This window comes from Castor canadensis, chromosome 13, assembly GCF_047511655.1.
Source record: "Castor canadensis chromosome 13, mCasCan1.hap1v2, whole genome shotgun sequence".
NCBI classification, from domain to species: Eukaryota; Metazoa; Chordata; class Mammalia; order Rodentia; family Castoridae; genus Castor; species Castor canadensis.
In genome coordinates this window covers 28,848,490-28,861,481 of record NC_133398.1, presented here as the reverse complement: position 1 = coordinate 28,861,481, position 12,992 = coordinate 28,848,490, and the positions used below count along the sequence as shown (strand labels likewise).

At 36.1% G+C, this 12,992-nt stretch overlaps 1 protein-coding gene across 1 annotated transcript in view; it reads left to right on the top strand.

Moving 5' to 3' along the window:
• Window positions 1-12,246, top strand: part of LOC109691831 (protein NipSnap homolog 3A-like) — a 32,770-nt gene extending 20,524 nt beyond the window's left edge. Inside the window, exon 6 of the mRNA XM_074051341.1 lies at window positions 11,038-12,246. Within this exon, the coding sequence (XP_073907442.1) occupies window positions 11,038-11,177 (140 nt within the window). The 3' untranslated portion in view covers window positions 11,178-12,246. The remainder of the gene's footprint in view (window positions 1-11,037) is intronic.
• Window positions 12,247-12,992: the final 746 nt, after the last annotated feature.

Below are 12,992 nucleotides of genomic sequence, written 5' to 3'. Positions count from 1 at the left end.
AAACTTGAAACTTAACAGAGTAAACAGTGATTCCATATCAGGGGTGCCTTTTTCCCCTAAAGACTGAGATAAACCACACAAGACCATGAGCCCAGCTCAGGTTGACCAGGAGCCCTTGACCAGGAGCCAGAATACCTGAATCCTGATTTGAACTCTACAACAAGTGTATCCTAATGACATCACTTCCTCCTCTGACCTCAGTTTTCTCATTTGTAATCTAAGGACTGAGCACAAAATGAGTTGGTTGCTCATTAAACCAACTCTACAGCAATGTCTCCAATCAGAGGCAACAGTGTCCACTAGATAGTTGATCACTGCCATGATCAACTCAAAAAGCATAATTATCAAAATTCTTCTGATACTTGCTTGAACTTTCTGCACACCTTCTTCAAAAACAATAATTTGTACATACTTTATAAATAAACCAAAAGACCTTTCCATTTATTGTTGAGAAATTTATCCTCTAAAATTTTAAAGATTCAAATGATGTCCTTGGTTCTTATATTCTGAGGTGTCAATGTACAAAATTATCATTGAGTGAATACAGCCATACACCACATAACAATGTCTCAATCAACAATGGGTTTAATATACAAGAGTGGCCCCATAAGATTATTTTGCCTAGTTACATTGTAATGATCTTAGCTTGTGTAAATATACTCCAAGATGTTTACACCAAGACAAAAATTGTGTAATGATGCATTTTTTTCAATATATCCCATCGTTAAATGACACATGGCTATAATTCTATGGGAAAATATTGTAATGAAAATTACCTCCTCTAATTATCCGTTACTATCCTAAGTGGTAGTATCATTTTTACCAATCAACAAACAAGGTAACTGAAAATCAAAGATACTAAGAAACTTGCATCTTACCAGGTCAAATAGCTAATATAAATGGCAGAGCCAGAATTCAGATCCAGGTTTACATACTCTAAAATCATGCTCTTTGTGTTATCCACACACTGCAGGGAAGACTGCAGACACTTTTTCTCTACTTCTTAATTTTATAGGATGGTGAGATAATTCCATCCTAATCAAGTGAGTTATCAAGCAAACATTGACTTGAAGTCAGTAGTGTAATGAATCTTCTCTGTTGGCCAATTATTTTCTAATTTCCCAGACAGCCTTATCAGTTTGAGTTAAACATCAACTTAGAATAAAATTAATTTTCCATTAAGTTCCTATGTCAAGAGCATCTTGCATAACACCTCTCATATATTGAAAGTTTAAATAAAAACTTATAAAAAGCATATTATATCATTCCCCATTCTAACCACTTGTTCATATTTACCTTCATAATAATTCTATACCATTGTTATCCCCATTTTATAGGAAAGGAGATTTAAAAACACAGAGAAGTAACTTGCCAGCACATACACAAATGGCAAGCAGAAATTGGGTTGAAATATGTAAATCTGGCTACAGAATCCATATTATGACTATAATCCTGGTCCAAGAGCCTCCAGCCCAGATGAAGCCAGAGTCCCTGGTATGGAACACCACATCTCAAAAAAAAAAAAATCCTTTCCAACTCCATTTGGCAATCAGCAGCCTCTTCCACAAAGGGCCATAAACTGTTGCTGTATGAGTTTTCAGCCCTTCACCTGGTAGGAGCCTTTGCCATTCATCCTGTTGAGCAGGTCTGTTTCTCTCTTCTGCAAAAAGCCAACACTGTAGGTTATCTGTTATCTTAGGTATTTTTGATATTGCCATATTCCTCTTTCCATCTAAGTCTTCTAATGAGGGAAAAATGAATACAGCTGAGCAAATGTAATAAACTAGGACCTTGAAAAATAAAAATGACATGGCTGGTAAAACTCTGAGAAATGTTCCATTCACATGAAATCAGAGAAATGTAATTTAGATTGAGATATTTCAATTTAAATAGTAAATTAAAGCAAATAGTAAAGACTTAAACAGTAGAAAACTTGGCAAGAGTGTGCAGGAAGGAAATCTAGTTCACTGCCTGCAAGACTATGAGTTGATACTTGGTAATATGCAGGATCTCATGAGCTGGATTCAGTAACTCCACTTATAGGTGTGCCTAAGGAGATATAATTAATAGTCCCATTTAATATATTTAAGATATAATTAAATGTTTTATAATATAAAATATAATTAAACATGATTTCAATAATATTTAATATATACTTAGCATAAATAATAATAAGGTTATTCATTGAGCATTATTTATAACATAAACATATGGAAACACTCAACAGAAAAGGAATAAGAAAATTTTGGTGTAATCACCCTGAAACAGTGGACAGTAATGAATGAACTAGCTCATTATTAATTTGTTACCTTTGGAGAGTCCTTAACCTCTTTTAAGTGTCTTGTTTTATGTTTTTTACCCTGTAAATGAAAATATCAGCATGAGAGTAACCAAGAAGAATAAAGTAAAGTGCCACGTACAAATCTCTATTACTGTGACAAAATACCTGAGATAAACAAGGGATGAAGATTGATTTTAGCTCACAGTTGCAGAGGTTTCAGGCCATGCTCAGCTGGCTCCATTGCTCTGGGCTTGTACTGAGGCAAAACATCATGATATCAGGAGCATGTGACATGGGAGGATGCTCCCCTTATGGCAGTCAAGAAGCGAAGAGAGATAGGCCCAAGGCAAGATACACCCTTCACAGGCATGCCCCCAGTAATCCACTTTCTCCAATCAGGTCCCACCTTCCACAGTTTTCATCATCTCCCTATAGTCTCTTCAATTATGAATCTGTCAGTGGACTAGGCCTTCATCAATTAAGTCAGAGCCCTCATGATTCAATCACTTCCCAAAAGATCTACCTTTGAACATTGCATTGGAACCTAGCCTTCAACACGGCCTTCAGGAGACATTTCCTATCCAAACCATAGCACACATACAGCACCAGACACATTAGGATGTGATGATCTCTTGTCTGTGAAATATGTATCACTGATATTCTCTTAGAGAAAGAGATATAGGAATATGATATGTAATTTGAGAATAAAATGTTTATTAGAAGTTCTTTCAAATAATAAGGTTAACTAAGTAAGGAAAGTGAAAGAATCAAGTAAGGATCTTAATAAAGCTCTCGTTTAAGAGGGAATAATAAGAAAAGAACTCTGGTAACACAGACTGATCAATATACCTCATTCCAAGAAAAAATAAACACAGACTAAAACAACTCATCTCAATGAAAAATAGGATGGAATACAAAATCTACTGAAGCAGCCTCTAAATTTATGACTCATTTTCTTTTCTGTTTCTGTTTTGTGCTAAGTGGGGAGAGGCTTCAGAAAACTCCAAAGGAGTAGGAAAACTGGGAACTATATTTTTTAAGTAATAAGTTCCTTGATATGTGAGGAAAATAATTTGTAATATGAAGCCTACTTCCTTCTAATAGCACTATTAAGCCCTTAAGACAACTTGAAATGTTTTTCAGAGGGAATTTTAATCTGAAGAGTTCTGATTTCCCATATGTCTGTCAACCTTCATAAGAAAAAGAGGGACACTTACAAAGAAGGAAATACAATATTAGATCAGTAAAATTGTTCTTAAAAGAATCATGCAATAACTCAAATTTGGTTTGCCTAAATTTGATCAATTGCACATTCTGAATATTTAAACATCATAACATACATAGTTTCTGCAAATTAAAATTTGGTGGTAATATTTTTCATAAAGAAATGGGACATGGTGGTACATGCTTGCAATCCCAACACTCAAGAGGCTAAGGCAGGAGGAAGTCAGCCTGGACTACATACAGGATGCAATCAGCAAAGGTAATAATGTTCAGAGACTTTGCCTGGAAGATCTTGTCTTCAGATATGACATTATTACTTTAAGACACTGGAGATTCATTTTATGAAGCTGGTAATAGCCTGTCGATCAACGGCCATTAGGTGATAACAGTTATGTTGATTAAGAACCAAGACCCTAACAGCCTCATCTATCCAGAAAATGGGACCCAAAATTCCCTCATCTGGAAAATGTGTTCAAACAACCAAAAGTCAGACCCAGAATAAAAGCTCCTACAGCTTTATGGAAAGGAGCACCACACCAACCCTTACCCTACCCATACTCCAGGAGCCTCTAACTGCTACCTGTCCTCTATCAAGACAATGGGCTGGCAAGAAGATACAAGGCAGAGATTGAAGCCATTCATCTGCCTTTGATTTTTGCAAAGTATGCCTGATGGATTAACAAAATCATTACTGCTAATGGTGCCTCCCACCTCAATAAAATATCCTGACTGGAATCATTACCAGTGGGTGTCTCAGAAGACCCTGGTCCAGAAAAACCTCAATTCCTCGGTATCCCTAACAAAGAACTGAGCAGAGATACAGATTGCAAAGCAGCAGCAAAGTTTAATCAAGAGTGTGAGAGAGTGAGTGAAACCAGAAAAGTATACTCCCCAAGGAAGTGTGTGGAGGGAGGGCCAGTGAGGGGCCTTAAAAGAAGCACCTGTGGCTCAATAGCACAAGTGGCTTGGTTTGGATGGGTATGTATACACTACAAGGGGTGAGCAAGTTGGGGTGGGATTGAGGTGGTACTTAGGGGTGGCTTTTGGTGATTGACAAGACTGACTGTAAGTGTGAATTCAATGAAATGCAGTCCATATTCATTAGGCAATAATTAGGGACCCTTGTTGTGCATGTCCCAGTTTGGATCCAGATGAAAATGTTATAACAAAAGGGGCATTATGGGGTGTTTCTGGGTGAAGCTGGATCACCTGTTCCCCACCAGATGATTTCTGAGGAGGTCATCTGTCCCATGACCTGGTTTGGGTACTTCCCCTGAATTTTCTGTCACCGAATCACCTCCAGCTATTAAAGATCTTTGAGGCTTGTAGGGGGGTGAATGTTGCCAGCATTTCCCCCTAAACCTTCTCAGTTGTTAATAAATTAAAACTTAAAACTCTGCCATGAGGTTGGCTAAATGCTGAATGTGGGGATGGAGTTCAGAGGGTCAATAAATAGTTTTTCAAATAAAAAAAAGAAAAAGAGGGACATTTGAACTTAGATCATAAGAGTGTGGGAAAATCCAGGAGATATCCTAAAGTACCTAGAGAGGAGAAGACACAATAGAACCCTGTTGTTTGAACACAGACTTCAAATGCTTGCATTAATGCTCCAACCCACAATACAATATTGAGAACAAATAAAGTGTAACAAAGTATAAAGATGCTGTAAAAGCAATCAGTGACAGCCAAGTAAAATCAAAACAGGTTAAAAAGTGTATTATTACTCAGCTAGTAGGTGTTTGGAACACCTTATGAAAGCACTGATGCTCTTTTTAGTGTGTTCATGAAGAAATATGTCACAATGTATATGAGTGCCTAAAGATAGAGGGTGTCTGAACTTACACCTAAAGGAAGAAACAAGTCAAGCAACGAAAATCTAAAATAAATTACAAAAGGTCCAAAAATATTTTCTTTATAAAATTTCTCCCCAACTCCAGTTTTTTCAAAGGAATAAACTTGTTAATCCTAGTTTGGGAAATAACTGTGTTTATTGCTGATGGGTTTTAAACTGATATTGGCACTAAAATTCACTTTCTAATATAAAACCTAAGGAGAGACAATAGAATATTTAAAAAGGCTATGAAATATGTATTAACTGTATATGCTTATGTGTTTTAGCAATAAAGGTTTTTTATTAATAGAAACAACCTTAAAATTATACTATAAATAAATACTAAGATGTTTGTAAGTCTTCCTACTACTGATTCTAACAAGTATGTCAGCAAAGAGGCAGACACAGAAATATGAACACATGTTGGCAAGCTAACAAAAAGAGATTTAATCTTTTTCCTTCCAATAGCATTTCTTTCAATGTTCTGCACACAACAGATGTTTAACAAATACTTGGCGATATGAGTAGGATACTTATTAAGGGACACTGATTGAAAAAAATGATTTTTACTTTTATAAATAATACAAAGAAAGCAACTTAGAAACATTATTATAGCAATTTGCCTTCATTGAAATTTTTCATATACATAATCAAACATCCCCCCAAAACTCTATAAATTCACTCTACTCTTCATACCCATAAGCTTAAATTACAAGAACTCTAATGTAGCCAAAATAGATGTATACAACTCAACATGATAAAAGTTAATCTATGCCACCATCTAGTGGCTGTAGAATATAGTTCTTTAATAAAACAAAGTACACAGGAATATCACTCCAGAACATAAACTTGTAGAACTTAAGTGTAACTGCTGCCCTCCCATTCATCTGCCCCAGCATTGGATCCCCCTCTCCTACTGTTGCACGAGCATGACCTTTGGCCAAAACCAAGCAAGAACACCATCAAATAGATTGTTTCCTTGCCCACCTCATAATTTCTACCACACTGTAACTGGTACCTATTTTTATGTGAGGTCTAAAAATGTATCTTCACATACATCAAACCAGATGGGCAGTACTAAAAAGATGGCCAAGAAAACCTCATATACTGCTATGAAGAGTATAAATTTATAAAGCATTTGGCACTATTTAGTAAAGACAAATAAGAAGATAACTTACGGCCCAGCAATTCCACTCCTGGGTACATAGTCTCAAGCAGCAGTTTGTAATCTCCAGTATACAGAGTCCAAAGGAATCTACTGATGGCACTTAGAGGGTCTGGTGATTTGGCAAAAAGTAATATCTTTATTGTCACCAACTTCAAACTGAAACTAAGCATTTTCTTTGTTCATAAAGAGAGGAAAATATATGACAATAGAAGAATGAAACATGTTGAAATTGTTCTAAGAAGAGGAGAGAAGGGAGGAGAGAGTGATGGAGGAGGGTAAATCTAATATACATTGTAAACACATATGAAAATATCACAATGTATTCCCCTGTACAACTATTATATGCTAATAAAACCATTTAAAAAATAAAGGGAGGCAATAAATCATATTATCATGACTGGGACATCTTAGCTAATAAAAATCACAGATATTGCTGAATTCTGTTTATAGTTGTTGCAAATCAAAAGCATTTTTATGCTCATCACTGCTTAAAAATTCTATTATAACCACCATTAGATTTTATCATTTAACACTTTAATAAAGAAGTATGTGTACTTTTTCACTACCTTGCCTTTATATTTTGATAATTTTGGCTCACTATAATTTGTTTTCTCTATAGTCATATGTATTTGCTAAGAATATAAAAAATTTTAGGGATCCACAGACTTACAAGATTTGTAAAGGTTTATGACACAAAAAAGCCTACTCTAGAGAAATTCTTCCAGTGGAAACAGAAAGCATCTACAAAAATTTCAAAAATGGTTTTGTCCGTAAGAGTTGAGCTGATAGATAGTTATAGCCAAACAATGGAGTAGCATATAGCAGAGAAATTAATTAATTACATTAAGATAGGTGATTTCCAAATACTTTATGTGAAGGTTAATAGCCATATAACAAAATAATAAACATAGTCTCAGATTCCAGTTCTAAAATAGGTAAACCAAAGCAGTGTATTTACACAAAGATTGTGAGGTTTTTTTTTTTTTTAAATCAATGTAACGATAAGACACATACAGGAGGAATAGGGAAAGGGAAGGAAATCCAAAACTTGAAAGTGTTTGATGTGCCCACTGTAGAGGAGCTAATAAAGTAATTTTAAACTGACAGAGGCCACTATGGAAAGGTGACTGGGAAGTAGTGAAGAGGTCTGATAGAGATGAACCAATTTGGGTAGTAATACACATGTGCATGGAAGCAATGCTAGAAATCTCTCTATATAGCTATCTTTATCTCAAGCTAGCAAAAATGCTATGTTTTTATTATCTCTTATGTTTTCTCTTCAACAAAATTGGAGAAAAGGACAGAAGATCTGCCTGGAAGCCAGGGGTGGGGGGGAAGGGAAGGAGTGGGGGGCAGGCAGGAGAGATGGCACAAATAATGTATGCACATATGAATAAATGAATAAACAATAAAAAAATCAATGCAATGATAAGACCAGTTTGGGATTGTGGTTACTTAGGGGGTGAGGGAAGTTGTGGTAGTGATAATATGGCAAGGAACAAGAATTGAGATTCTTAGTAACTATTTTGTTTCTTAAGCTTGATGAATAGGGTCACAGGCTTTCATTTTATTACTGTTTTCTTTTTCTTGTCCTTATTATTGTTCTTTAAAGTGTACAGATATCTCATACACACTTCGTATTATGATAAATGGTTCGTGTTACCCATTTTTAGATAGGCAGTGTTTGTCTATCTAATCTAAAAAAAACTATACAGTTACTCTGAAGCACTATTTTAATAATTCTGAGTTTTTGTGTGATTTATCTATCTTTGGTCTACCTGTCCTTTCAACTTCTCAGATGTTCAGGATATACGACAATAATTTTGAAACTACTCTATGTATCTTCAAGACAGTTTAGGGATTTGTGCTCACCAAAATAATTATTTTTTTAAAAACCATTTCTTAAAGTGATGTTTAAAAGTTATTTTCCACAACAAATGTAAAACTTCCTTAAGAATAATATCTTTTAAAAATAAATGGTAGAGCTGGGAGTGTAGCTCACTGGTAGCATTTGGAAAACTCTGTGTCCAATCCTTAACACCACAAAAAATGAATAAATAAATAAAATAAATTACTCTATGGAACTTGGTAAAGGAGGGAAAGGAAAAGAGAATGACAGAGCATCAAGGCATTACTGAGCAAAAAGAGTAATGCTTGATCTATCACAATACCTGACTTCAAACTATACTACAGAGCCATAGCAATACAACCAGCATGGTACTAGTACAAAAACAGATGCAAAGACCAGTGGAACAGAATAGAAGACCTGGATATGAATTCACACAGCTATACCCGCCTAATTTTTGACAAAAGTGCCAAAAACATACAATGGAGCAAAGACAGCCTCTTCAACTAATGTTGCTGGGAAAACTGGATATCTGTCTGCAGAAAACTGAAACTATATCCGTGTTTATCACCCTGTACTAGTTTCAACTCTAAGTGATTAAAGACCTTAATATAACACCTGAAACCTTGAAGCTAGTACAGGAAAGAGAAGGGAGTACACTGGAAGCAATAGGCATAGGCAATGACATCCTCAGCAGAACTCAAGTGGCTCAGCAACTAAGAGAAAGGATTGTCAAATGGTGTTACATGAAATTAAAAAGTTTCTGTACAACAAAAGAAATGGTCTGTAAATTGAAGAGGCCATCCACAAAATGGGAGAAAGTCTGCCAGCTATACATCAGATAACCAGACTATGCAAGGAGCTCAAAAAACTAAACTCCTGAAAAATCAATGACCTAATGAAGAAATGGACAAATAAACTGAACAGACCCTTTTCAAAGGAAGAAGACCAAATGGCTAAAAAAACACATGTAAAAATGCTTACCATCCCTGACAATAAAGGAAATGCAAATCAAAACCACATTAAGATTCCACCTTACTCCTGTTAGAATAGCTACCATCAAGAACACAAACGGCAGCAAATGTTGGTTAAAAAATATTTTTTTTAAAGACCTGCCATACAACCCAGCAATACTACTCCTAGGGTTATACCCGAGGATTGTGAGTCAGTTTACAACAAAGGCACCTGTGCACCCATGTTTATTGCAGCACTATTCACAATAGCTAAGTTATGGAAACAGCCAAGATGCCCCACTACTGACGGATGGATTAAGAAAATGTGGTATTTTACTCAGCCACAAAGAAGAATGAAATTTTGTCTTAAGTGGGTAAATGGATGTCTTCTGGTGGGGAGCTGTATGACATCATTTTAAGTGAAGTTAGGAAGACTCAGAAGACCAAAAGCTGCATGCCCTCTCTCATATGTGGAATAAGACCTAAGGGAAAAAATAGATGTAGTATTGATAATATTCTTGCTTTGCTGAGCTAGATCTGACAACAATATATTTTACTGGCTTCATTCTCTCCTCATTCCTGTAGAGAGCTATAAAGTCAATTCACGAAAATTCCTAGGAGGATACAGAAGAAAGGGTGAATAGGATTTTTTCTCTGAAAGGAGTTCTGGAAATGATAGGAGGAAGACATTTACTTAGAAATATCCTGCCATGTACTGTTTAAATTTTTACCCCAGTGGGGGCAGGGGAGAGAAATGACCCAAGCCTTGTATGCACATATGAATAATAAAACAATAAAAAAAATTTTTTAAATAAATAAATTTTTACCCCAGGCATATATTATGGTTAAAACATAACACCACCCCTAAACTTTTGTCTAATTACCCCACCAAGTCACCCAGAGTTATGGGTGTGTATTAGTTGGGACTCCTTAGTGATGGGAACTCGGTTTAAACTAGCCTCCACACAAAAGGGGAATAGCTTACTGGCTCACGGAGCAGAGAGGAGTAGTTTACCAACTGAAGGAGGAACCAGACTTTGGAACTAGAACTGAGGCCTCCCCACAAGCAGGACATTCTTTCTCCTGCTCTCATCATCATCTCTGCTTGTGTTGCTCCCTGCTGCATGCTAGTGTCCTTCTCTCCTTCTTTTCCCTAAGGACCTGGCCACTGGTAGTCCTACCTGAGGAAACCCAGAGAAAGGGAAAAAATGTGCTTTTCTTCCTAAGTCTCTATTTCAATCCTGATGAAGGATTCTAATTGCTTTTGCTTGTGCCTCATGTTGTACCTCCAGTGGTTTGTATTACCAGGAGAACTGGCCAGATCAGGATCATTTGTTCCATGTGTGGCCAGGGTAATGGAATCTCTGAACAGAAGGGATATGTGAAAGCTTCCTGGGAGAAAAATAACTTACCACAATCTATTGCTTTCATTTTTAATTGCCATAAAGGTTCTTTCTGATGTTTCTGAGTCCATTCATTAAGAATTTTTGGTTAAAGAAAAGGAATAAGCCATAAGATATGAAAGGATGAAAGATACAGTGAGAAAGTTGGAAGGGCCACAGTCACCAGAGTGATGCAAATTTGGGATAACCACCTAAAAACTTCTACGAGTGAATTGACAGGACATCTATGATCTTTTTGTCATTTTGTCCTGGAGTTGTGTTGGTTGAGAAACCTTGCCAAATGACTGTGTAGTTTTCATAGGATTGAAACCTATTATCATTTTATTCCCAGGGATCCATAATGGAGAAAAGAGAGCCTCTGTTCAACAAGTGCTGTTGGGAAAACTGGATATCCACATGTACAAGCCTGAAACTAAATTGTATCTTTCACTTTGCATAAAAAATTTATTCAAAATGGATCAAAGATCTTAAATGTAAGACTTACAGGTGAAGAGCACTGAAGTACTTTACATATGTTCATGGAGAGAGAGAGAAAGAGAGAAAATAATAAAACTTACCAAACACTATTTGAAAAATGGGAAAGGAAAGAGGTAGGGAATGGGAACGTAATGATGTAAAGGAGGAGGTGAACTTGTTCACAGTACACTGTGTGGAATTATCACAGTGAAATCCCCTCATATTATTAATGTACACTATATCAAAAATACAATAAAACTATTTTTAAAGACCTAAAACTTTGAAACTACCACAGGAAAATACCTGATGACTTTCTGAATTACCCAGGAAATAAGATAAGAAATTAACAAATGGATTGCATCAAATTAAAAAGCTTCTGCTCATCAAAGGAAACAATCACCAGAACCAAGAGGCAAGTCACAGAACTGGAGAAAATCTTTGCCAGCTGTTCATTGGAGAAAGGACTGAGATCCGTAATATATAAATAGCTCAAAAAGTTAAACACCAAGAGAATAAATAATACAATTAACAACTGGGCAAATGAGTTGAACAGACAGTTCTCAAAAGTGAGGGAGATAAGCCAGTCTCAAAAAGCCAGATATTTCATGTTTTCACTCATATGCAGATTTGAGACTTAAAATAATAATACTAATGATAATAATAATAATATAACATGATGCAAAAGGGGAACTGTTTGGTGAGAAGAGCCAGGGGGAGTTTGGAAATTTAGAGAGGGAAAGGAAAAGCTGGTGAGGGGTGAATATGATCATAGTGTATGACATGTGTATGAAAATACTATAATGAAGCCCACTAAATACTGTTAAATAAGGAGGGGAGAAGGAATAGTGGTTAAGAAAGTGTAATAGAGGGGGGTGAATTTGATCAAAATACAAATGTATAAAAATATCACAATGAAACCCATTGGTACATTTAATTTACACTAAAAAAGAAAACAAATAAAGCTATTCTTTTTCTATGACACTTTCATCTTTGCTTCTGTCTATTCTGATTTTTTTCTCTGCATAGTATGTATACTGAACTTTTTCAGAAAGTTCATAGTGATATCTGGTCCAAAAAGTATGGAGGTGATTGTTTAGCACAGGGAGGCAGTGTGCATAGCAGGATATTGGTAGGCTATGCAGACCACTGGGATTAATGCCAGTAGCTACCATTTTATGCCACTAGCAGGTATCATGCCAGATGAGTTGCAGAAATTATCTCATTTTATTCTGTCAGCACTCATATGTAGGAAGAATGATGTATTTGTATTTTTTTCTATTCATCAGGCACATTTCCCAAGATGCTGTGGGTCAGGCCAGGACTTTTGCTTGTATTAGCTACTCCTCAACTCTAAAAGTGCTTCTCCAAAATTGGGCTGTATTGTCCCAGGTACTAAAAAGTATTTGAAGGGATTTCTGTGTCATTCACTGAACAAAATAAAAATAAACCATAAAAAATCATCTCCTCATACTCTTAGAACCATTCATTCTCAATTTGATGGGGGTATTGGCAGTGAAGAAGAAAATGGCAGGTTCAGAAAAATTTCAAACCACAGTTAAAACAATATTATAATCAACTCTGTATTATTTGGAGATGATTAACTGTAATTATAGCATTGGCTGGACCAACACTGGGAAGGGGTTCACTTTTCCAATGAGGCTGGGCTTTGACTCCATACATCCAGGGAAACTCAGAGGGCCACTGGCCCCTTCTCATTCTGCCCCTTGTTGAGCAGAGACTGGCAATCTGAATTCATTCTTTGCTGCCTAAATCACTCACCTCACAGGATGGGGAGTGTGGCCCATCTTAGACCTCTGCTGTACCTTGGGC